The sequence below is a fragment of the Nycticebus coucang genome, chromosome 7 (assembly GCF_027406575.1).
Source record: "Nycticebus coucang isolate mNycCou1 chromosome 7, mNycCou1.pri, whole genome shotgun sequence".
NCBI classification, from domain to species: domain Eukaryota; kingdom Metazoa; phylum Chordata; class Mammalia; order Primates; family Lorisidae; genus Nycticebus; species Nycticebus coucang.
Window position 1 is genome coordinate 64,299,439 of NC_069786.1, and position 23,622 is coordinate 64,323,060.

Consider the following 23,622-nt stretch of genomic DNA (forward strand, 5'->3'; position numbering starts at 1 on the left):
AAGAGGCCAGAGAGGAAAGGGAGCAAGACGTCCAGCTTCCTCCCACTGACCATGGCTTCTTCCTTTCCACGTAATGCGCAAAAGTTCCATTACTGTCTGTCACTTTCCCCTTCCCTGCTCCAAAATATCACACTCATTTTAAAGATTTGTACGCTCATGATGCAAAAAGTTAAAATTATTTTCCCTACATTAAGGGATAAGTAACAGGTAACCAAAACTAGAGAGTACTAACAACTAATCTGAAACTAGTTTTGCAATACCTTCCTAGTTGAATGTGGCTTCAGGTACTAGTAAAACACACCTGCGTCCCGCCTGGGAGTCAAAATGGACAATGGAGAGGATGTGCTGAGTGGTAGAGACTAAACTTCTCCTGTCAAGTAATCCATGGTGTGTAATTCACAATTATTAGACAATAAAATCTACCACTTTATTTTATGATAAGGTAGCAAAGATGAAGCAAACTAATTGCCTCACCCAAGACTCTCAGCAAGTTGATGCTAACAAGAAGTTTAAACCTTGGATCAGCAAAACCCTGAGTCCTACACTTGAAATGTAAGAATACAGCATCAGCTAAAAGCCATCTTCACTAGTCTCGCTCTCTCTTTTTTTTTTTTTTTTGCAGTTTTTGGCTGGGGCCAGGTTTGAACCTACCACCTCTGGCATAAGGGGCCGGCGCCCTACTCCTTTGAGCCACAGGCGCCGCCCTCAACTATTCTCTTTTAAAGCTAAGAGTAGACGTGCTTTCCCTCTTCTCATGCCCTCATATCAGCTCCCCTAACAGCTATCATCATGACTTCACAATCTTGCTTGCTGAGCTTCAACTCAAAAAATAGTTGCTAATGGACCAAGATACTGTGCTAGGTACTGGGGACATAGGGAATAATATGACACCATTCCTGCTCCTGGAGAGTTCACGGTCTGGCACAGACAATAAAAGTACAGAGAAGTAAACCACAAGCGACAGTAAGTGCAACAGCAGAATCTCGCTCAAGGTACCAAAGTCACACAGGAAACAGGCCGAGGAACTGTCTGGGTGTGGGGTGGATAGTAGGAGGGAGATTCACAGAAGGGTGCGAGGCTTGGAAAGACACAAGGTCAGGAAGAGGCCTTCTAGAGAGAGGGAGCAATACATGCACCTTCATGGAAAACACATGTGGCCGTTTCAGGAGTGCCGTGGTAGAAAAGTAGAGCCAGTACTGGGAGAAAGGTGTATCAGAGGCTGAGGTAGCAAGTGGCCAAAGGAAAGGCTACACACACACACACTATGGAAAGCCTTGTGTGGTCCCTACCCTCCAGGATATGTGCACCTTGCCTCTTATCCTATAATTTACAAGAAGCCATGAAAGACTTTGAAATCAGGGAGAAGGTACAATCATATTAGTTTTGACAAGATCAAAAACATATCTGCTGATAACATTTATAAAATGCATTTATGTTTATGAAATGCAGGTTTTCTGCATTTTATACTAGCTTTTCTAGTCAAATTCCTTTCCATTCTCCATGGCCTATCCAGTTCCAGAAGAAACCGTTTGTTAGGGTTAAACAGAGCGGAAAGGCTGAAGGAAGGGTGGCTGCCATAAGGGCAGCACCTCAAAGGTTAGCAGGATGCTTGCCGGGTGAACAGGGGCACAGAAGGGTGGACAGTCGGGGACTCCTCTGAGCACACACATGCCGATGAAGTTCCAGAAAAGTTAGCTCACCCACACAAGCCTGCAGGAAAAGTTAGCAAACTTCCCAAAGGCAAAAATGAAGCATTTGAATATGCAGACCTCAAAAACTGAACTGAATGTGGAATGAGGCCACTGACTCTGCCTATTCGTTCCCAGTAGTAAGAAGCAATCAGTTTTCAGAAAACTAAAGTTGCAAAACAGTGTTTCTCACGTTATTTTCAGAATGTAGGTCCTTATTTCTAAACCTCCAAAAGCAAACCTCCAATATCCATAAATGTTTACAAAGCTTGTCTTTAAAAGATATTTCAGTCTAGGGCGGCGCCTGTGGCTCAGTGAGTAGGGCGCCAGCCCCATATACCGAGGGTGGCGGGTTCAAACCCAGCCCCGGCCAAACTGCAACAAAAAAATAGCCAGATGTTATGGCGGGCGCCTGTAGTCCCAGATGCTAGGGAGGCTGAGGCAAGAGAATCACGTAAGCCCAAGAGCTGGAGGTTGCTGTGAGCCGTGTGACGCCACGGCACTCTACCGAGGGCAGTGAAGTGAGACTCTGTCTCTACCAAAAAAAAAGAAAAAAAAGATATTTCAGTCTAAAAACATAGGCATTCCCCCTAAATGGGGATCATCAAACCACAATTTCCAGAGTGAATCGTTTCAGCTCCCAGATGCAACTAGAATGTACTACTATTCCCAGATACATGCTTTTTTTTTTAATTTTATTTTTACTTCAATTCAGCAATTGAAAGTAATCCTCTACGCTGCTTTCCCTCCTAGCTCTTTCCCTTACCCTTACCTCTGCCTAATTCACACCCAACACAACCAGTCAAGCTCCCCACAGCAGACGCGGTGCAAAAAGACAATTGCAAAGACTTTTTGCCATTCCCTGTCCACAGACTCTAGGGGACATGAACTATTCTGACAGCACCCCCTAGTGGCGAAAGCAATTTTCTAGCCAAACGAATCCTACCTCGAATCTAAACTGACTACAGAACAAAACGTTTAAACTCAAAAATTAATGAAAACATCAGTGAGCTTACACTTTGGAGACACCTGTCCCAAGGATGGTCCTTGTAAAAATCAGTAACTTTAACCCCAGGGGGCTACTGTCCTCTGAGCTCTAAAACAGGACAAAAGACGTCCTGGATCACACTGTCCTCCGCCCTTGCAGCACCGGAGCCTGGGATGAGATTTATTACCAACCCACGTGCTGGTTGCTAAACAGGAAGTGGGCAGAGAAACGCGAAGCAGGAAGAGGACTCACGTGCTCCAGCCTACCCGGAGCACGGAGTATTTTATATTAAATCCCTAACATGTATCTCAAGAACGGAGGAAAAAATATCCAAGTACTCAGTACTATTATGAAACCAATTTACAATCACTCACACTTTCATTGTGAACAATAGATCACAACTACCGGCCCAGGATGAAGAAGGGAGGAGGGGGGTTGGGAGGAAGAGGGGAGGTCAGATGAAGGGAGGGTGAATGGTGGGATCACACCTATGGTTCATAATGCAAGGGTACATGTCGGATCTATTAGCAGAGAGTATAAATGTCTTAACACTATAATTAAGTACACGAGATGAGGTATATATTAACCAGTACTTATATATATAAGCATTCCTAATTCTATATGAAATCAGCACATGGTACCCCCTAAATGCATTAATGTATACATGACCTATGTGTTTATGATTTAATAATAAATAAATAAATAAATAAATCCCTAACATGTGAGGCAATCCTAGAGGCCAATTCACTTCTTCATAATTATCATCACACACTGTGACTCCCTGTCACCTCGATTTATCTGGCTCTATGGGAGAACTTCAGAAACAGAGGGTTTTCTGAAAATAGCCTGCCACCACCCAGAACTGACCACAAAATACAGGATATGCTCCAGTCCTGTCTTCAAAATTAAGACTTTTGTTTTTGACATGAATTATGCATAAGTATGTTTTTGTTATGAATTATGCATAACACAAATGTTAGATTATTTTGATTTGCTGACAGAAAGGGTGGATCGCTTGAGCTCCAGGGTTCAAGCCCAGCCTGAGCTAGAGCGAGACCCTCCTCTGTAAATAACAGTGGGGCGTTGCGGGGGCCTGTGGTCCCAGCTACTGGGAGGCTGAGACGAGAGAAGGTGGACGTGTGAGCGGTGACGCTACAGCACTCTACCGAGGGCGACAAAGTGACACTGTCTCAAAATAAAGAAAAGTAAAATAAAGTAAGAGTGATCATTATTGAAAGCATTTAAGCCATCACACGTCAATCCTCTGCCCAGTGAAACAACACCCCAAATGACTAAAGTGCCCCGTAGCATCTTAACATACCTGAGAGGGCTCCACTCGGGGTCAGACCTCGCCCAAAGCCACCCGGCTGCCTCACCCTGCACGTCCGCGCAGACCTGAAACCCACTGCTGCCATCTACTGGGGAAACTTGGGACACAGCTAAAATCCAGCCGGCAAGCGTCTGAAATCACCGTATTTGTGTACCTGTATAACCTCCAATATCTTATCAATTAATTATAACCCTCCAGGACGGGTATAAAAGCAATTCTGCAGAAACTCAAAGTAATTTTCCCTCCTTATTGACTAAAAGAAGAGATAAATGGCAGCACACTGGGGTGCTTCAGACTGCTGCTCTGTGACCACGTGGCTGGCTGTGGCCCAGGCCCAACCCTTTTAGGCCTCCCTGTTCAGATCAAGGGAAGCAGAATGAACCCAGACCTTTATGGTCTTCTCAAATCCTGTAACCCTTTTGGAATGGCTTAACCCCATTTTAGTATCTGATTTTTCTTTTCTGCTCTTATTTCCAAACATGTACATCTTTCTAAAAAACCATTCTTAACACATGTAGTCCAACGTGTCTTATTATCCAGGACTATTACCCAGCCTATCTTACTGTTGTGAAGCTGCAGTAATGGAGATAAATGGGAACCACGAATCTAGCAGGAATGCATGAAGGTGTACAACAAATATGTTTCTCAAGGCTGGGCACAGGGGCTCACGCCTATAATCCTAATACTCTGGAAGGCCGAGGTGGGTGGACTACCCTGAACTCAGGAGTTCTAGACCAGCCTGAGCCAGAGCAAGACTCTGTCTCTAAAAATAGCTGGGCACTGTGGCAGGTGCCTCTAGTCCCAGCTACTCAGGAGGCTGAGGCAAGAGAATTGCTTGAGCCCAGGTGTTTGAGGTTGCTGTGAGGTGTGACGCCACGGCACTCTACCAAGGGAGACAAAGGAAGATTCTGTCTCAAAATAATAATAATAATAATATGTTTCTCTCTTGTCCCTCCCCATGTCTCCAGTCAACCACTCCGTGACCCTTTCCAGACCAGGCCCCTCTCCTAAGGCATTTATTCTCTACTATGCTTTGATTTTTGAATGTCTTGTGATGCTCATGTGCTCCCCACTGAGAGGCGAGTTTCACTGCCTAGACTGTGTCCATGTGTCATCTGCACCTCAGTGCCAACTACTGGTCGCAGTGATTACAATGGGAGCGGCTGTTACAGCAGAAGCAAACCCCTAAGTTACAAAGGCAGTCATGACACTATGACAACAAAACCGCATATGAAAGCAATATATGTGATTTTGCTATAATGATGGTAATAACCTGCTCCCTTTTTTGATTCTTTTGTCCCAACCGCTGTGTTATATATTTCCCACACATTACCTAATTGAGTCCTCCCAAACACAGGTCTGTATTATTACCTTAGCCATTTCATGAATGAGAAGCTGGGCTTCTGAGATCCATAACAAGCACCAATGCTACCAAACGTACTAGCTGACTCTCTCCATCAGGAAATCCAAAGCCCTTTTATCACCTCATTCCCTCCATCCCTACCAGAACTCTGGCAAGCTTCCAAGGTCCCTACAGTGAGGCTTACAGTGTGTCCTAACACCCATGAACTGCATGGACACCCGCCCTGTGCATGTTAAATGGTGGACCACCGGCTCTGAGCGTGACCAATGTGCCGCCCTTTTCCGACATATGCCATTTAATTCTGCCTGCCCTCTCTAGATTTCCTTCCTGTCCTCTCCCTTTCCTTTTCTCTTCTGAGGTGCAATTTCATGGAGAGAGCACAGAACCAGAAATAAGAACTGGAATTCATTCCTGCCTCTTATTAGCTGTGGGACTTTGGGCAGGTCTTTTTCACCTCTTAACACAGTCATCTATAAAGTGTGATAATAACACCTCCTCTAACTGTCTTCAAGCACCATTGTTTGTTTGGAAAAAAATAACAGACCATATATGAAAGTGATCTGAAAGGTGTAAAAGAATGTCAGCTGTGTGTGCATTTAATTCTTACTTCTTGTCAGCTTCTCACAAACCCCTCCCCACACACACCACACCCTTCTTTTGGCAGACAGGGTTAGTTGCAGTGAGAGCCCTGGTTCTGGCCTGCTGTAGTACTCTAATGGATCAGAAAAGAGAACGTAAAGATAGGTGACTAGGCCACAACAGTGAAATAACTACTGCAATTCTCTTTCTTCTTTCTGTAGGTTTCTATGGGCCTCTTCTTCATTCCATCCAAAGCAACGACAATAAATAATCTTCACCAACCATCCTCACCCCACTCACAGACTCTGCTCTCTCCCAATTTCACCAGGAATTTCTAAAATGTCTAGTCTTTTATAGCCACAATAACCATTCTCCTTGTTCATATGAAATCGCAATACCACTGCTGACTGTGTACCTACTAGGTGTTCGACGCAGAGCCAGACACCCTGCCTGGGTCATCGCTCCTCCTCAGGGCAACACAATATAAATATTGCCAGCTAGACAATATTTATTGTCACAGGCTAGGCTCAGAGAGATCAGGCAGCTCACCCAGTAAAGGACACAGATCTGGCTGTGCTGATTCCAGACTTACAAAAAAAATTAGCAAAATAGTATAAAGGATTTCTGTAACTATTTTATCTCTTACTCTTTATTTTTTAAATATTTCAGGTAAATTTCAGGCACAGTATCCTTTATCTCTAAATGTACTTTATTGTATATTTTCTGAAAACAAGAATGCTCTCATACACAGCAACAGACACAGGCACAGGAGCAGCACCACCTCCACTTACAGCCTGAATCTGCTAGCAAAGTATTCTTTGTACACATGATTAGTTCTAAGTCGTAGGAAAATGCAATCCTTAATGACCTATGAATGCGAAGCCATAATATTATGAAGTATAAATGTTTTCTCAAGAAAAAATTAATGATCCAATACGGTAAACACATTCACTTTACCTTTTAATGTTGAATGTAAATGTTAACGAATCCCTCCTATTAAAAATAAATACTTGTGTTTACAACAAAGAAATTGGCAGGTACTAGCTTAAGCATGTGATCCAAGTTAACGTCACCAAAAGCATGTGATCAAAGTTAATGTCAGCAGTAAAGGAAATCAGTATCATGGGCCTCTAACTATGATACACCGAGAAAAACACAGCATCAGTTCTAAGCGTGCTTGTTGAAAGGTGCATAACTGAATCCAAGCATGAAGACTCACCAAACCTCCACAGAGGGACATTCTACAAAATTAACTGGCCTGTGCTCTCTCAAAGTACCACAGCTATGTAACAAAAAGAAAGACTGCTCTAGATTAAAGGGGGTGGGGGAGGGGGGAAGAAATATAATAACTAAATGATTTCTGGATTGGATACTGGACCAGATGAATGACTTTAATGAGAAAAAATGACAAAATGAGCAAAATTTGAAGAAGATCTAAAATTTATACATTAGCATTTTATCAGTGTTAATTTCCTGGTTTTCAAAATTGTGCTGCTGCTGTGTATGAGAGCATCCTTGTTTTCAGAAAATATACAATGACGTGTGTTTAGAGGTAAAGGATACTGTGCCTAAAATTTACCTTAAACATTTTAAAATAAAGAGTAAGAAAAATATATATGTGGAAATCCTTTATACTATTTTGCTAACTTTTTATAAGTCTGAAATTATTTCAAAATAAAAAGTAAAAGCAAATAGGACAAGTTATCAACACAGAGTTAAGTATTAAATAAATGTGAATTATAATCTTCTTACCTACTGATTAAAGCACACAGGAGGATCACATGGGACCAAGAGGCTTGAGTTCTTAACATGAAATCAATCTTACGGTCTAATGCAAGAAATGTTGGGACACACAAATGATGTCTCAGTGTTTCCAAGTCACAGTGGTCCCGCCAAAGATAGCAGTTATACAACACCCTTTCCCTCCTTCTGACAAGGACTGACCATTTCTAATTCCTCAATTTCATGATTAAGAAAATTCTAGTAAAAATCAGTATATGTTCTACTCTTCCAATTAAAACAAAGGCAACCACAATAATAAAAACTACGTGCTGTATTTTTCCACCTCATCCCTTCTTGGGACAGTAAGGTGTCTGGTTCATCAACTGGCATTCAAACATCTGTGTAGCTTCTAGCCCCTTGAGCTCTGTGCTGCCATATGCAGGTCTTAGAAAGGCACAGAAAGCATATGAATGTGTGAACCTGGAAACCCAAGGTTCGTATCACTAACATAAAACTTAGACATCAGCCAACTCAGAGGATTAAAAGTTCTTACAGAAGATGCACGCAGCCCTGAGCATCTGCACTCAATTTTAACACCTCTCACACCTAGTAAATCCAGCAGAGTAAAGAATGGAACACCATGTGGGAGCTTTCAGCCCAAAAGCCTGCTGGAGAGAGGCCCCAAAGAGTCACAGGAGAGGCAGCGATGGCTCTGAAGCCTTTTCATGCACAGAAATAGTGTAAAGTTGAAAAGAAGTTTTATTAAACGTACTTAACTCTGTTCTCATTGATCATTACTAGCCTCGCCTCATTTAGAATACACGTAGAATATCCAGGAACATCCTATCTCTCATTACCCTTCATCACATGCCTGAGGTCAGACAGAATTTCCATTTCACAGACAGAAAGAAAAAAAAAAAGGAGAGCCAAAGAAAATCAAGATGATTCCCTAAATAACATTACTTGCCAAGAAAAGAACCCAGAATGGATCAAAGGCTCTGCCTCTAGGAAGAAAACGAATATCCTTAATTTCTACAATATCAAACACACACACACACAATCATTCTACAGAGTAAATGACTGTAGAAGCCACAATGATATGTTCCCATGTTACATATTGTGTGTGTGTGATTTAGAGAATCTGGATGAAGACGAGATCACCTTACAGACGCCCATTACGTGGCGCCCAACCCACACATCACACTCTGGCCAAACGTGAGTGTGACGGGCGTCTGGCTCTCTCTTGCCAAAGGACAGCACTGGTGGGCTCCATGGGACTTTCTAGGAACAGACACAATATGAGACCCTCTCTATTTTAAATATAAAAACCAGTCATGTTAAATGTTATTATAAAAATGTATATTGAAAATGTCTCTGAATTTTGATTGCCATGAGGGAGAAAAGAATATTGTTTATGACTGTAAATTGAAAATCAGCATGGCTGCCTAAATGTCCTCTGAGAACATCTAAACACCAGCATATCGGTGGACTGCCTGTTTCTAGGCAGAAAACAACAAACTGAGAAGACAAAAGCCACAGAACCAACATCAACAAGTAGCCTCTGAGGAACAAATAAATCGGTATCACAGAAACCAGGGCAAGGTCAGTCAGGAGGCCCACGGGGAACAGGAAGGTAAGGAGCTGAGGAGATCTCAATAAAGAGACGTCCGAGGACAAATAACACTGAAGACTCCCCTAAACCAACTTTTAAACAAAAGTTAAACACTATAAGAACCTAAGACAAGCAAAGATGTCCTACAATAAGGCGTTTTATTGCACATGGTGATGAAAATAACATTTACTTCCTGGTACCCACGTCTGTATGAGAAACTTTCAATCATGAAGGTCATGGTTACTTCACCAGTCCCACACGCCAGAGGAAGGGAGGCTGCCCAGTGTTAACAGAAGTCCTAGGAGCAAGAGTGTGCCAAGCCTTGTGGGGAGGGGAGGGGGAGATTTAAGTAAGTTAAAAACAGTTTCAAATGTTCAATGTTTTAATCAAGCACATGTGATCATTCAGTCAGCAAATTATCTGTGGGCACTTACTATGAACAAGAAATGCACCATGATTGAAGCTGTCCTGTCCGGTGCACCTGCCAAAGAACCTACAGGTAAGGGCTGGACCACAGCTAACAGCCCAAGTGGACTTTACACTGAGGCTCATGACAGGAAAACAGCTTTACGAAGCTCGAGAGCCAGGATAACATTATAACGGACCATGCTTTTTTCTATAATATACTAAAGAACTAATTTATACCCTCCCTTTACTCCTCTAAGTGACTCTGAGCTGTGCAGTCACCTTCCATATGAAGGGACGATGATGAAACAGGCCTGGAGACGTATGTATAAAATCTAGGAGCAAGTAAATGACAGAGACGTGGTTGAAAAATCACATCTTTCAAAACTCTAGCTTCTCATTGTTCACACATAAAATTGGGGTTAGAATGTACAGCACACTGATATGTTATAAATAAATTAAATATTTACAAAGGGGAAAAAAAAAAGGAAAGAAAGTCTAAAGAGATTCTTCACTTTCCCCAAATTGATGGAAGCCCCAAAGGGAAGTCTGGGTTGAACCAGGGGAAAATACAGGTGGTGCAGTCTGGCTGGATGTGGAAGGGGTGCTAGGAATTCAAGGCTAAGGAGCTTGGTCTTTATATTAGACAGGAGCCATTCTTTCATTTGTTTGCTCTTGTGATTGTTTTTGTTTAATTTCAGGAACACTTTTGAGCAATTAGGCCGCACGTCGGGAAGTTAACCTTGCAGTAGTATCTAAGAAAGAACGTAAAGGAGGGAAGGAAGGACAACAGTTAAAAACAGGGGAAGTTGCAGAGTGAAACGAGGTGAGGACGTGACCAGGGGCCATACAGGGAAGCCACGTGGGGGAGGAGGTCTCAGGGCTTGGCGCTTTGGGGGCTGGCGGCTCAGGAAGGAATACAGAGCACAGGGCAGTTAGGCTTGGAGGAGAGGCAAGTTCCTTGGAGTTGCCACAATGGAGAGGTTGGTCGGCCACTCAAAAAGGAGCTGGAGTGTGAGGGCAAAGCTCAAGAGAGAGAGCAGCCTGGAAACCCCCTCTCCAGCAACAGGTGACAGGATGAGATCAGATGACATTTCAGCAAAAGAGAGTATAAGCCAAAGGGGGGAAAAATTCCTTTGTGGGCAGGGCACGTACTGTACAAGCCAACAGCTTTTTTCAACTATGGCTCCCAATTCAGATACTTAATCAAAAAAAATCCCTGCTGAACTCCAGCACCTCCACACATCCCTCCAGGATCCTCCCTTCAGTCGGCTGACAGGAGTCTTCAAACTCTGGTGGCACTCCAGTTTCTAATCTGTTGCCTTAAACTGAAGCTTCAGCTTCTCAGTGTGCCCCATCTTCTTTGTTCCCACACCACCGTCCCCACACCCAGCCCAGAACCCAGTTCAGCCCACAGAAGTCTGTTGCTCCAAGAGCGGTGCTCAGACACCTTCCCAGAGTGGGTCATTTCTTGCAGACTACTTCAAAATCTGTTTAAAACAATTCTAAAGCATCAGCTAACTGCATTTCAGAAAATTTAGAAAAGGCAATGTCTGGAAGTTAACATTCAGTTACATATACCTAGGTAAGACAAGATGCAATCTCTAAAGCACACTTCTTTGCCATTTTATTTACAGCACAGACAACTCAACTTTCTCTATAACTATAAGGGGGTGGGGGGTAGAACCTCCTTTTCTAAATCTGTGACTATATTATTTTTAATTATAAATATCCATATAGCTGAGCCTGTAGTCCCAGCTACTTGGGAGGCTGAGCCAAAAGTATCACTTAAGCCCAAGAATTTGAGGTTGCTGTGAACTGTGACACCACAGCACTCTATCCAGGGTGAAATAGTGACTGTCTCAAAAAAAAAAAAAAAAAAATCCAATAGAATTTTAAAACCAAACCAGAGGTTAAATTTTGTAGGTTAAATTTCCTACCATAAAGAAATCCGTAATTGCAAATAAGTAAAACTCTAGATAAATACATATATAAATAAAGACATTCGTTCATATACGCCATTTTTAAAAATCTAAAACCAAGAATGGAAAATTTTTCAGCGAATCATTACCGTAACTTAGTTAACATAAGGCAGACTACCAAAAAATGACCATGGGTATTTTATAAGGACATAGTTATATCTTATAGACATCCAAACAACCATTAAAAACAAATTTTGTTTTCAGCACTTCAAGCTGTTTAAAAATTGTCCATTTCTCTCTTATAAAACCCAAAGAAAAGGATGTTTTACCTTTCCACTACTTAAACCTCATTGCATCCCCTCATTTCTGAACTTCTTTAAACAAAGCTGATAAATGGAAAAAAAAGAAATCGCTTGCATTTCACACAGTTTCCACACCTAAATATGTAACAACAAGCTGAGATAACCAAAGGGCAAATGCAGTTATCTGAGTACTCACTAGCTGGATAACCTCTAAATAGCACGTCCTGACTATCTGGAAATCTTTTTCCTGTTTTTCTGTGGGTTTCACTTCCCTGAGGAGGAACTGACTCCTGCAGGGTCATGAGAGCTAATGGCGCTTACCTTTTTGGCTCTTTGGGCTATGTCTGGTGTTCTTGTCAGCAGCTTCTCAATCAGGTACTCTCTGTTCTGCAAAACAAATAATCCCAACAGTTTAACATCAAATACGATACATGTAAATTCATTGTGATTTCAAAATAGCAGATTTACTTGGGTTTTTAAGCATGTTACCTTGGCTTTCTGGAAGAATTTGCATTTTAAAAGTTCTGCTGCTGTGGGCCTGAAAGATCAATAATAAATTAGAGTTGAAACAATGACCACTTAATAAATACACTGCCTTGATGAAACAACTTAACCTTAGAGTATTTCTTGGAAGACCAATTTTAGGAATAGCAAAAAAACAGAAACTAAATTAATCGTAAACTGGCTCCAAATAAAATAGTGCCAACTTTCCAGTTCTTTCCAAACACCTCTACTGCAAAACACATAAACTCCTATAAGTTAAGTGCTTGGGGCGTGATCAATTTTCCATCCTTCATCTTTACACTTCACTAACTGAATTCAGTGTTTCGAAAAGGTGGCAGACTGACACATCTGTGAGCTAAATTTCTATATTTATTAAGAAACCGTACAAGCTGCAATATGACCTTGTCAAAGAAACTACAATCTACTGTGCTCTGTCATTCCCCAAGAGCAGGAGTTACTACCACGAGCCCACGCACCTCGTGGCCCAAGCTCTGTCTGCCCACTGAAAAAAAAACCTGTCTCAAGTATATATGGACTACTGCTTTCAAATGAAGGTGAATGTGATCACAATTAATAAAATGCAAATTCACTGGAAAACATTCCTAGAGGGGTTTATTTCCTCAAGGTGTCATTTGTTTCTCTATCCTACATTTCCTGAAAACTGAAAGTTAGATTTGAATGCTGGAATAGGTTTAATTAAGCATTTGGGACAAGAATACTTCATAGACGGTGGCGTGCAGCTCAGAACTGCAGCACTCCCAGGCAGGTACTACTGGGTCACTGCACTGTCCGTGATGGTTAACCACTTGGTCCCCAGGCCCCAAATCTCTCCAGGGTAAAGGGCATGTTTTCCCCACTTCAATTAGCAAGTATTCAGTTGGGTAATACCCTGACATTGTATGAATATCCTGTTCCTGGAAACCTTTCGGTGTTAGCATCTTTGCCTTAAATAATCACTCCATAGGAGGTGGCAGAATTCTGATTTACTACACCCGTCACTCCTTCTACGTTTATTAACTGACATTCTTCCAAACAGAGTAGCTTCCTTCATCAACAGTTCCTTCCAAGAAAGCAACAGAGCAGAAAGAACCAAATAAATCTAGAGCGTGGGATGGTCTGCAAGACAACTGGCCTGATATCTGCAAAATGTCAAGGTCACAGGGGATGTGGTGAGATGTGAAGGACCAACTCCAGAGGAAAGCAGACTTCACGAAACATAAAACCAAATGTAACACACAGCCCTTGACTGAACCCTAGGCTCGGGGAGCGTGGGACAGAAGCTACCAAAGGCACTTGGAAATAATTAGAGATACGGGATGTGAATATGCTGGATAATAGACAATTTTAGGAAAATATTGTTCACTGTCTCAGATATGGAGCAGAATCATGGTTACATGAGAACATGTCCTTATGTGAAGAAAATACAAACTGAAGTATTAACTCTATTACTTTCAAACAGTTCTGCAAATAAAACATAAAACAGATATACCAACTACAGAACATATTAATAATTGTTGAATGTAGGTGATGGTATAGAGTTAAGTATTATCCTTTTTTTTGGGGGGGGGTAACCTTTTGTGTATATTTTAAATTTTTCCTAATAAAAAAGTGGGGGTCAGGGAAGCATTACTGAATCATTACTGAATTATCCTGAGCTGTTCTCTCAGGCAATAAAGGGCTTAAATAGGGCTTAAATACATTGGGGGTGGGGAGTGCAAATTTAAAAGGAATCCTCATACTTGAAACCACTGGAAACCACTGCTTTAGAATCAGGAAGTTCCACTAAAATGTTCCCAGAGACCAAACCTAAGTGTAAAAAACAATTAGGAAATGTCACTAAGTACATCTGTACAAATCCTGTAAGTCTATGGGGAGCCATAAGCTGTATTTCTGTGCAAAGAAATTTTCTATTTAAATTGTTAATTGCTTTTTTTCTTGGATTTCAAGTGGAACACGGGTTACACAAGAACCCTCAATCTCCACATTCATTGTAAGTGGCAGCTGCTACCTGCTACTTGCTTTGCATAAATAAATCTTAAACAACAGGTGTGAATTAGCACCTTATAAAACTAGCTAAACATTAGTGTAGTCTTGTACAGGATCTAACTTTGGTTATTATTTAAAGTGTGCTCGTTCAGGTCCTCAGCAATGTTTTTGGCCTCTGGGTACTCCAAATTCACCTTTTCACTTTCTCAGCAAATGTTGATGGAGCATCTACTATCTGTCAGATATCATGCTAGGTCCCAGGCACATCACAGTGAACAGACAAACGTAAACGGTACCTTCAACAACTTGCAACCTAGCAGGGAAGAGTCAGAAAAGCAGCAAAATAAGGCCCTTGGATTGTGGCTGGGGAAGAGGGGGCTGCTGAGAGAGCACGGGGTCGGTAGGACTGTTACACAAGGGACTGGAAAACACACCACCACATTGTTTTTGGCAACTCACAGCAAGAAACAAAATTTTAAAAACCAGGAAGCATACAGAACAACTTAGATTTTATTTTTAAAAGTGAAAAGAACCCTAAGCTGAAGAAAGAACTCAAGGCCACTGCTTTGTTTGAAACTCTCATCTAATTTTAGCTCTGGCCAATAGAGAGCTAAAACAGCCTCCCTCATTCCCACTCATCAGCCACCCTCCACCCTCCTTCCCAAGTTAGCATTTAAAAAGAAAAAGAAAAAGAAAAAAAAAAAAAACCAAAGCAGATCACCTCTTACCAGTCCTCCTGCACTTCAGTGACCAGTGAGGGAAGCAGGGTTTCTAGATCCTGACTGCTCTAGCCCCGCCACCCCAGCCCTATGGTGACTCTACTCTTCAACTAGATGATATTCTCACTCTTCTCTTACTAGCTCGTGACAAAGCGCACACAGCTTTTTTTTTCTTGCTTCAAAATTTTTCATAACCAACTGGCACCCCCTAGCTCGTCAGTCAAGAGCCAATTTAAATGTCACCATCCTCAAAGATACTTCTTCCAGCTCCCACAAGTGGCACACACGGCTCCCTGCTTAGTGCTCATGCCCCAGGCCACCACACCACCATCCCACAGCTATCTGTTCCTCCCTCTCCCTGCCTCCACCCCACTGCGTTATGAGCCTTTCCAGTGCAGGGACCACATGGGATTCCTCTTGACTCCCTCAACGCCTAGCACACAACAGTAAGTGCTGTAGCTCATCCCAGGCTGTAATCAGATAGGGGGTAACAGCGACGCTGCTATTCATTCAGACACAGTACCACAACTCCTGGAGCCAGATTTAGTTAGCACCAAACTCTAAGCATCTGTTCAAAACACTGGGGAATAGGAGAATGAAATAAAAATAAGACTCAAAAAAAAAAAAAGGAAAGGGGGCAGTGGAGGTGCTAAGGTGGGGTGCCCAAGTGCTACCTGTCTCCTCTGCACAGCCCCTTTCCTCCTGCACCTGAAGAGTCAAGTGTAGGACCAATGTGGAGAATAGGCTGAGAAATGCCAGGCGTACCGTGAGATACTAGGCTGGGAAAATATCTTCCCTTCCCCACCAAGGTTATCTCCGTGGTCACCGAAACCGGAAAGGGGAAAAAGCACACGGCAGAGGAGAGAAAACTCCTTTCTCTACACTCCACCTATACTGAGCCTTCGCCAGTAAACCCCAAAACACAATATGTAAGAAATTAGAACTGGTTTGATTGAAGAACCCACATCCTTGTTTCTTTTTGTACATATATAGGCTTCAATGTGAAGTCATTCCAGCTCTACACAGAGAATAATAAATAGCAGGTCATTGGTTCCTTTTTGTGCTTAAATCAGCTGATATGTAATAGTTTGGGGGTTAAATCCTACATGTGCCAATCCGTCTCCATGAGAGAGTATGAGAGAATGAAACTGGGGAAAAAATGAGGAAAATCATGGAGGAAAGGAAGAGACAGAAAGTGTAAGAAAAGCTGGTATCTCTACTGCCCATATGATTTCAGGCGTTTCTGCTGTGAGTTTTGTTTATGTGTTTATTTACTTGTCTTCATTTTATGCCATAGTAGGACCATGAGGCCACTACCTTTTAGCTGAGCACACTACAGAAGGGATTCTGCAAGCACAGTCACGTCCCCCGTGACTGCTCACAATCACCCAGCAACCCAGTGCAGTCTGAGTACAAACACTGTCACCGAGAAATGCAAAAATGCTACCAAGCAACCAAAATAATGGTCTAGGATTTGAGTGATGATTCAATTTCAAATCCTTCAAAACAATACAGGAGTCTGCAAGTACCAACCTTTTCAGAAGAAAATCTCTTAGAGCATTCAGTTAATACATATGGATGAACCAAAGTCCACTGAGAAAATAATTTTCAAAGGACCCAAGATGAATATGATATACTTTAAATAGTTCTAACAATTTGCATTAATAAGTTCTAACAGCCTGCTGACCTCTGGCAAAGCTGTTTTTCTCCCCCTACCCAACTCCTCAAGGAAATATTCCAGTCTTATTCATTTCTCATGGGCTTATCTATGCAAAACCCTCCTCCTTGTGGATTCAAGAAGATGCTTGTTCCTATTACACTTGCCATCCGTACAAAGCATGTAACCTACAAGATTAAGGCTCTTTCTTTTTTAAAGAAATTGTAAGATGTTCTACTATGCAAATATAAGCAATTCTTTGTCTATGCCAATGCAGAATACAAACTTGGGTGAGGACTTTCTTTAATAAGGAAAGGCCCCTGAGTTCTCAAGAATAACAAAAACCACAGCGTACTCCCAACCAACCTGAGAGCACATCTATAAGAGGCAATCTGCTCTGGTCAGTATTCTCTTACAATATTTTTTCATTCGTTGTTCAGAAGGTATTCCACAATACCTGGGCTTTGATACCACTCAGCTAGGTAGATGAGCTATACTCAGACAACAGAAATGATAAAAAGTGACAGAAATTTTTCATGCACTTCTCAACGTGCTCAAATCTGGTTTTCGCTTCTGAAACTCTTTGTAATGGGTCCAAATCATGCCCAAATTGCAAGCTCCCAACTGTGTCCATTTGTTCAAGAAATAGTACTGAGTATATAATACAGAACAGACGCTGAACATAAACAGTAAGTGGAATAGGTTCGGCTTTCTAAAAACGTACAAACTTATGAGGAATTTGGGTGTGTACATCAATAAACATACACAGCACAGTAAGTGCTACAAAAGACACATAGGGTGAACATAAAGTTCACGCTCAATTTAGAATAGTTTAACATAGTAAACTGCACACAAACTTTATGGACATCCTATATATTCAATGTACTGCAATTATTGCATAAAAGATGCAATAACTGTATTTGGTCAAGGAAAAAAAGGGCAAATAATGACTGTCAATCTCAATTTCCTGAGCATTGAGAAACTCCCAGGCACGGAGCTATCATACATTATCCCCTTCCATCCTCACAGCAATCCAATTAAGTAGGCATTATTAAGCCCAATGTAAAGACAAGGAAACTAAGCTGTACAATAATGATGAAACAGAGGTTGGGACCACACTCAGACCTACCTAACTCTAAGAAGATGCAGCATCTGAAATAAGCAACAAAAAACAGGTGGAAGAGCCTGGGCATGGTGGCTCACACCTGTAATCCTAGCACTCTGGGAGGGCTAGGTGGGTGGATTGCTTGAGGTTACCAGTTCGAGACCAGTGTGAGTAAGAGCAAGACCCCATTTCTACTAAAAATAAAACAACTAGCTGTGGCATAGTAGCAGCCACCTGTAGTCCCAGCTACTCAGAAGGCTGAGGCAAGAGGAAAGCTTGAGCCCAAGAGTTCAAGGTTGCTTTGAACTATGACGACGACACCATGGCAGTCTGCCCAGGGCGACAGAGGGAGACTCTCTCTCAAAAAAAAAAAAAAAAGACAGGTGGAAAGAGGGCAGAAGAAGAGCAGGAACTCTCTTGAGGAGCATAAACAAAGGGAGAACAGAATGAAAATGTAGTTTCTTTCTGAATTGTACAGCAGTTAAATGTGTACTTATCAATTTAGTAGCAAATACATATTTTAAAATTGCATCCTATATAAAAAATTCAACAATATTGCTTTTTTGTACTCTAAGATTTCCGGAATCATTTATTTCCCCTGAACTCCTCACATACATCCTCAACATCTGTGTCTTTTCATTAAATGAAAGAGCTGCCTGGGAAGTCGGTGCACCGCTAACAGTCTGCTTGCTGTAAAGAACAACCGCACAGCAGTGAGATGATCCGGTCATAAAGACATCCTTAAAGTGTTAACACTTTGTACATCAATAATGTTATTAAAAGGGTAAGAGAAAGGCTTCCTAAGAATTTGAATATATGTTGTATGGCTCTTTTCTAAAAGATTCTTTTCTTTTTGGTAAGAGGAGAGGGAACCTGACGTGAATCTTTCAAGATTATCAAGAAATAAAAATGGTTCACTAAATATAATGTATGTCAATCTAATTTATTCTGAAAAAATTACAAACCTCCTAAAGAAATACAGTGTTAAGAGTCAGCACTGGAGAGGGTTGGGGCAGAGTGGCCATGCAGGGTCAACACTGGCTCCTCCAGAGGCCAATCTGAGGTCACCAACCAGTTTTTCAAACAATTTGTTTACATGCTAACTTTGCTGATGTATGTGGAATGGTCCTGACCTCCTCTGTGCTGTGCTGCTTCTCTTCCCTATTACGGAAAAGTATGAAGTATTCAGAACAGAAGAGGAGGAAAAAGTAAAATCTCAGGGACAGGATGTTACATCATTAGTGCATTTCATGAAGCAAACAGTCAACAACGCCTGTGGAACAACTGGACTGATCCAAGCTACTGTGAACAATAAAGACAAGATGCACTCTGAATCTGAACCAACCTTGAAAAAATTCCTGCAAGAGTCTGCATCAATGAGCCCTGAAGAATAAGCCAGATACCTGGAGAACTCTGAGCTACTCAAGTTGCCCATGAAGGCCAGGCTGAGGCACTAAGTACAGATGAAAAAGAAGATCCTCATTTTACTGCCTTAGTAGATGGGCATCTCAATGAATTAGATGGGTGGAAACTATTTCTAATTAACCATGAGAAAACTAGTGATGAATTAAGATTTAATGCCTGAGGCAAGAGGATTGCTTGAGCCCAAGAGTTTGAGGTTACTGTGAGCAGTGACACCACAGCACTCCACCCAGGGTGACAGCTTGAGACTCTGTCTCAAAAAAAAAAAAAAAAAAGATTTAACACCAATGCTTTCTGCAGCATAGCTTATCAATCACGGAAACACCAAATACTATATCCTTTGCACTAGAATGTAAAATTCCACTGCTATACACTAACTCAAAATTTTTGATACTTTGACTAACTGAACTGATTGAATTTCATGTGAATTAAACTTTTTAAAAAACTTATTTTTTAGAACATAAGTACATAACAATTCTGCCCCATAAAACTACACATTTTGTTTAAAAACTGGGATTGTATGACATCGCAGCTCACAACCACTAGGTGGGATCTAGAGTACTATAGTTCAAGGATCTCAGAGACCATCAGTAATAACCCAGTACAGACTGGAAAGAGAAGTACCTGTCTCACCAGGCGACAGAGGATCAAACTGTTTCCTTGGTGATGTCAAAAATTTACTTTTAGAGATGGCACCAAACACAAGGGAAAGACAAGCAAAGACTGAAGAACAAAATTAGAATCTAAGAGCAATTTCACCTGAAAGGAGAGGGAAGAGATGATCTCAATAAAGATGAAGAAACTACGGAGGGAAACCAAGGCCTGCAAATCAAATGTAAAGGACCACTGAGAATGCTCAAGAGAAGAAGTCTGCAGGTATGTGTGTAACAAAATCATCATCCCCTTTACAATAAATAATTCACCATGCTTAACAGCGGTCTTTAGACCTGGCTCCTTAAGAAAGGCGACAGATGTGGAAAAGATTCCTTAATTCAGTAAACAGAAAGGAACGAAGAGAGCAGCTATAAAGAATGGGTCAAATTATGGAAGTTGTGTTTAATCTAGAGAAGGGAAGCCTATTCAAACAGTAAATTACTGTGTAAAGGTTAAAGGCTTAGCAAAAGTTTCATAAAGAATTGAAGATTAAAAACAAAGGAATCACTTATTTCAGAGTCCTTCCCTGAGAAAGAAAGAAAAAGAGTTCAGTTATCATGTTTTAAAATACAGGTATCAAATTGGACGCCTGGGTGGACTGGGCTAGACAGTCCCCTTTCAGAGGCCTCTCCAGGTCAATGCTAGGATAAGACCGCACACAACCACGTCCCTGCAGAGGGATCTTACCCAGGCAAAACCTGTGTGGGGGTCACATCAGTAACATTTCTCCTTTAAGGGATGAGGAACAGTGGGCTCCGTTATCATCACCCAGGATACTTCAAAGTTACAGAAACTAAGAAGGAAGAAAAGGGACTCAGAAAACAGACACACCACGGTGCAGAGTGCTAACCCAAGAATAAACAGGAACTACTAAAGTTAATTTCAAGCTGTTTGCTTCTGTTTACATGATTAATCTTTCTAAGGTAAAAATCTCCTTAATCTTCTTTACTGATAATCTTTTAAACAGCACAAACAACTTGTTCTGCAACTAAAAGGAAGCTCATGCAAAATTCAATAGCTCTGCCTGGTTTCGACTGGAGCTAGCAGGATATTCAAATCCTGAGAGGTCAGCTCAACCTACACAGAGCAGAATATTAGCTCAGCTTCTGAATGCAGCCCTGCCAATCTCTCTCCATTTCTGCTTTACTTCATTTTCTTGATGACAGAGCCCACACCTAACAAGCATGGTGAATCTTACTAACACCAAAAATTTTCCTCTGCCTCCCTCATCCTGTACTCACTTCCGCCAGACTAGGCCCTCACTGTCTTCCATGAACAGGTTGGAAATGTGGAAGGCAGAGCAGGGGTTTCTCCTGAAACTAGAAGTACCTTTCCAGTGTCCTCACACAGCCTGTCCCCATCCACAAACAGAGCTTTTTTTTGTCATGACTCAAGCCAGGTCATCAAGTCATCCACTAAGTTTAACATACCTTTTGGAGGGATCTTTCTGAAGACACAGTGAAAGTAATTTTCTAAAGGACTTGCCGTACTTTTTCATCATTTCTTTATCCTCTACTCCAGTTTCTAAAGTGGGTGGATCATTTTGCAAAGTCAACATTAACACCTGCAGCAGAAACACACGTGAAGACAGAAGGTCAGTACAGTGACTGCCACCATCAAGTTCTTAATTTCTCACAAAAGCATCAAAGACTATTTTGATAAGATACAAATGTGTTTTCCCACGATTTTAACTTTCCAGAAATTGTGCTAAAAGTATCCATTTCCCTTCGCAAATCTGTTCCTGTGCCCTTTAAGCTTTTTGTTATTCCACTGATAGAACTTAAAAATTTGCTCTCTGTGTTAAGAATGATCCTAAAGTGACCCGGACAGAACTTTCTGGGAACTGGTTCTTAGACCGCCTAGAGGAGCACGTAGCTCCGGCACTGGCTGGTTGGGAAAGCAGAGGGAGAGAAGGAGAGGGCCAGAAAAGTAGTGAATGTTCATGTGTACACACCATTCATAAGTAAGGAACTGCCTGTACTCAAGGCTTGTGTAACACATTACTAGACCTAAAAATAAAACCACAGCATCCCAGGAGGTAACATGATTTCCTTTTAAAAAAATGAGAAAGCATACCGAAAATTGTAAAAAAAAAAGACAAAATTAAGAAATTAATTCAGTAAGACGCTGAAAGACAGCCAGACTATAATGAGTATAACTGAGATCAAAAGGCCATGCTGCTTTTGGAAGGGAACAAAATAAAATAAAATACAACTTTAAGTCAAAAAGTAAAAAATTCCACTTTGGAAATTTAATTTTTTTTTTTTTTTGCAGTTTTTGGCCAGGGCTGGGTTTGAACCCACCACCTCCGGCATATGGGATGGGCGCCCTACTCCTTTGAGCCACAGGCGCTGCCCTGGAAATTTAATTTTTTAAAGTCAAAATTATTTCTTTTAAAAAATATAGAATGTGGGGCGGCGCCTGTGGCTCAAAGGAGTAAGGCGCCGGCCATGCCAGAGATGGCGGGTTCAAACCCAGCCCCGGCCAAAAACCGCAAAAAAAAAAAAAAAAAAAATTATATATATAGTGCAGGAAATTAATGACCTATAAAATGAACAGACTTCATTAATCAGCTTTAATTTACACAAGTGATATACATGATTCTTTTCAAATGCTTTCAGAGGTATGACTAGATAACAGATGAAAGTGACAGTTTATTATCTGCGGAGGATAATAGCTGACAGGGGAAATGGGGGACTGTGAATCCAAACAACTAGAACTTGAGTCTGGGGTTAACAAGCACAACTCTAGATTCAGGTGGGAAATACTAAGAAGTCGGGGAAAGAAAGAAGACAAGAAATAAGAAAAACTGCATGGAAGAAAAAGTTCTGAGTTACTTCTATGCTTTTTCTCCAAAAGGTGACTTCAGTTGTTTACACTTCAACTGTAAAATGTTCTGCTAGCAAAATCAAGTATGTATACCCAGACACCCAAACACACAGGCACACACACACATACACGTACATGTTGATGGCACAAACACACACACATATACTAAAATGCCGACTAGGTTAAAAATATGTATTTAAATATATAGAAGGAACAATGAAATAAAACACACTAAAACCTTAATAGAGATTATCTGTGGGTGGTGAGATTATGGATGATTATTTTTCTTCTTTAGTCTTACTTGTACTTCCAAATTTTGTACAAGAATGTATTACTGTTTTTAACCAGTGAAACTATAATCACGTTTTTATTCTCAGGTTTTTTTAATACTCCTGGATTTTCTACCATAAAACAACAGAGGCCACATTCTCTGTAAAATAGCCTCATAATTTCCACTGAACTATTCCAGCCTCAAAACAAAATCCAGTTGAGTACATTAGCGCTGATACCACTACCTTAGAACTAAGAGAAATCTTAATGTAGGCTTAAGAAATCTTAAGGTAGGTTAAAAAAATAAACAAAACCCTGAAAATAGTACCTACCGCATATGCTATTTCCTAAAACCACAGTGGCTGTCTCAACTACACTGTGAGAGCAGGGGTGAAAATGTAGACCATGGTTTTTAAAATCCCAAAAGTCTTGGAAATCCATTTGCAAAGCTGACATCTCTATAATCAATTTTTAGATTTTCTTTGGGAACCTGGGGTTATCTAGCAAAAGAGTAATGAACAGCATTTGCCATAGCAATCAACCTGCATCAAGCCTCCTGATCACA

At 41.2% G+C, this 23,622-nt stretch overlaps 1 protein-coding gene across 3 annotated transcripts in view; it reads right to left on the reverse strand.

The window, feature by feature from the left end:
* STK39 (serine/threonine kinase 39) overlaps positions 1-23,622 on the reverse strand; it is a 298,177-nt gene that overhangs the window by 166,114 nt on the left and 108,441 nt on the right. For all 3 annotated transcript variants that reach the window (XM_053597698.1, XM_053597700.1, XM_053597699.1), the window contains exons 8-10: positions 21,389-21,522; positions 12,401-12,449; positions 12,233-12,298 (exon numbers count right to left, since the gene is read on the reverse strand). In XM_053597698.1, coding sequence (XP_053453673.1) covers positions 12,233-12,298; positions 12,401-12,449; positions 21,389-21,522 — 249 coding nt within the window. The remainder of the gene's footprint in view (positions 1-12,232; positions 12,299-12,400; positions 12,450-21,388; positions 21,523-23,622) is intronic.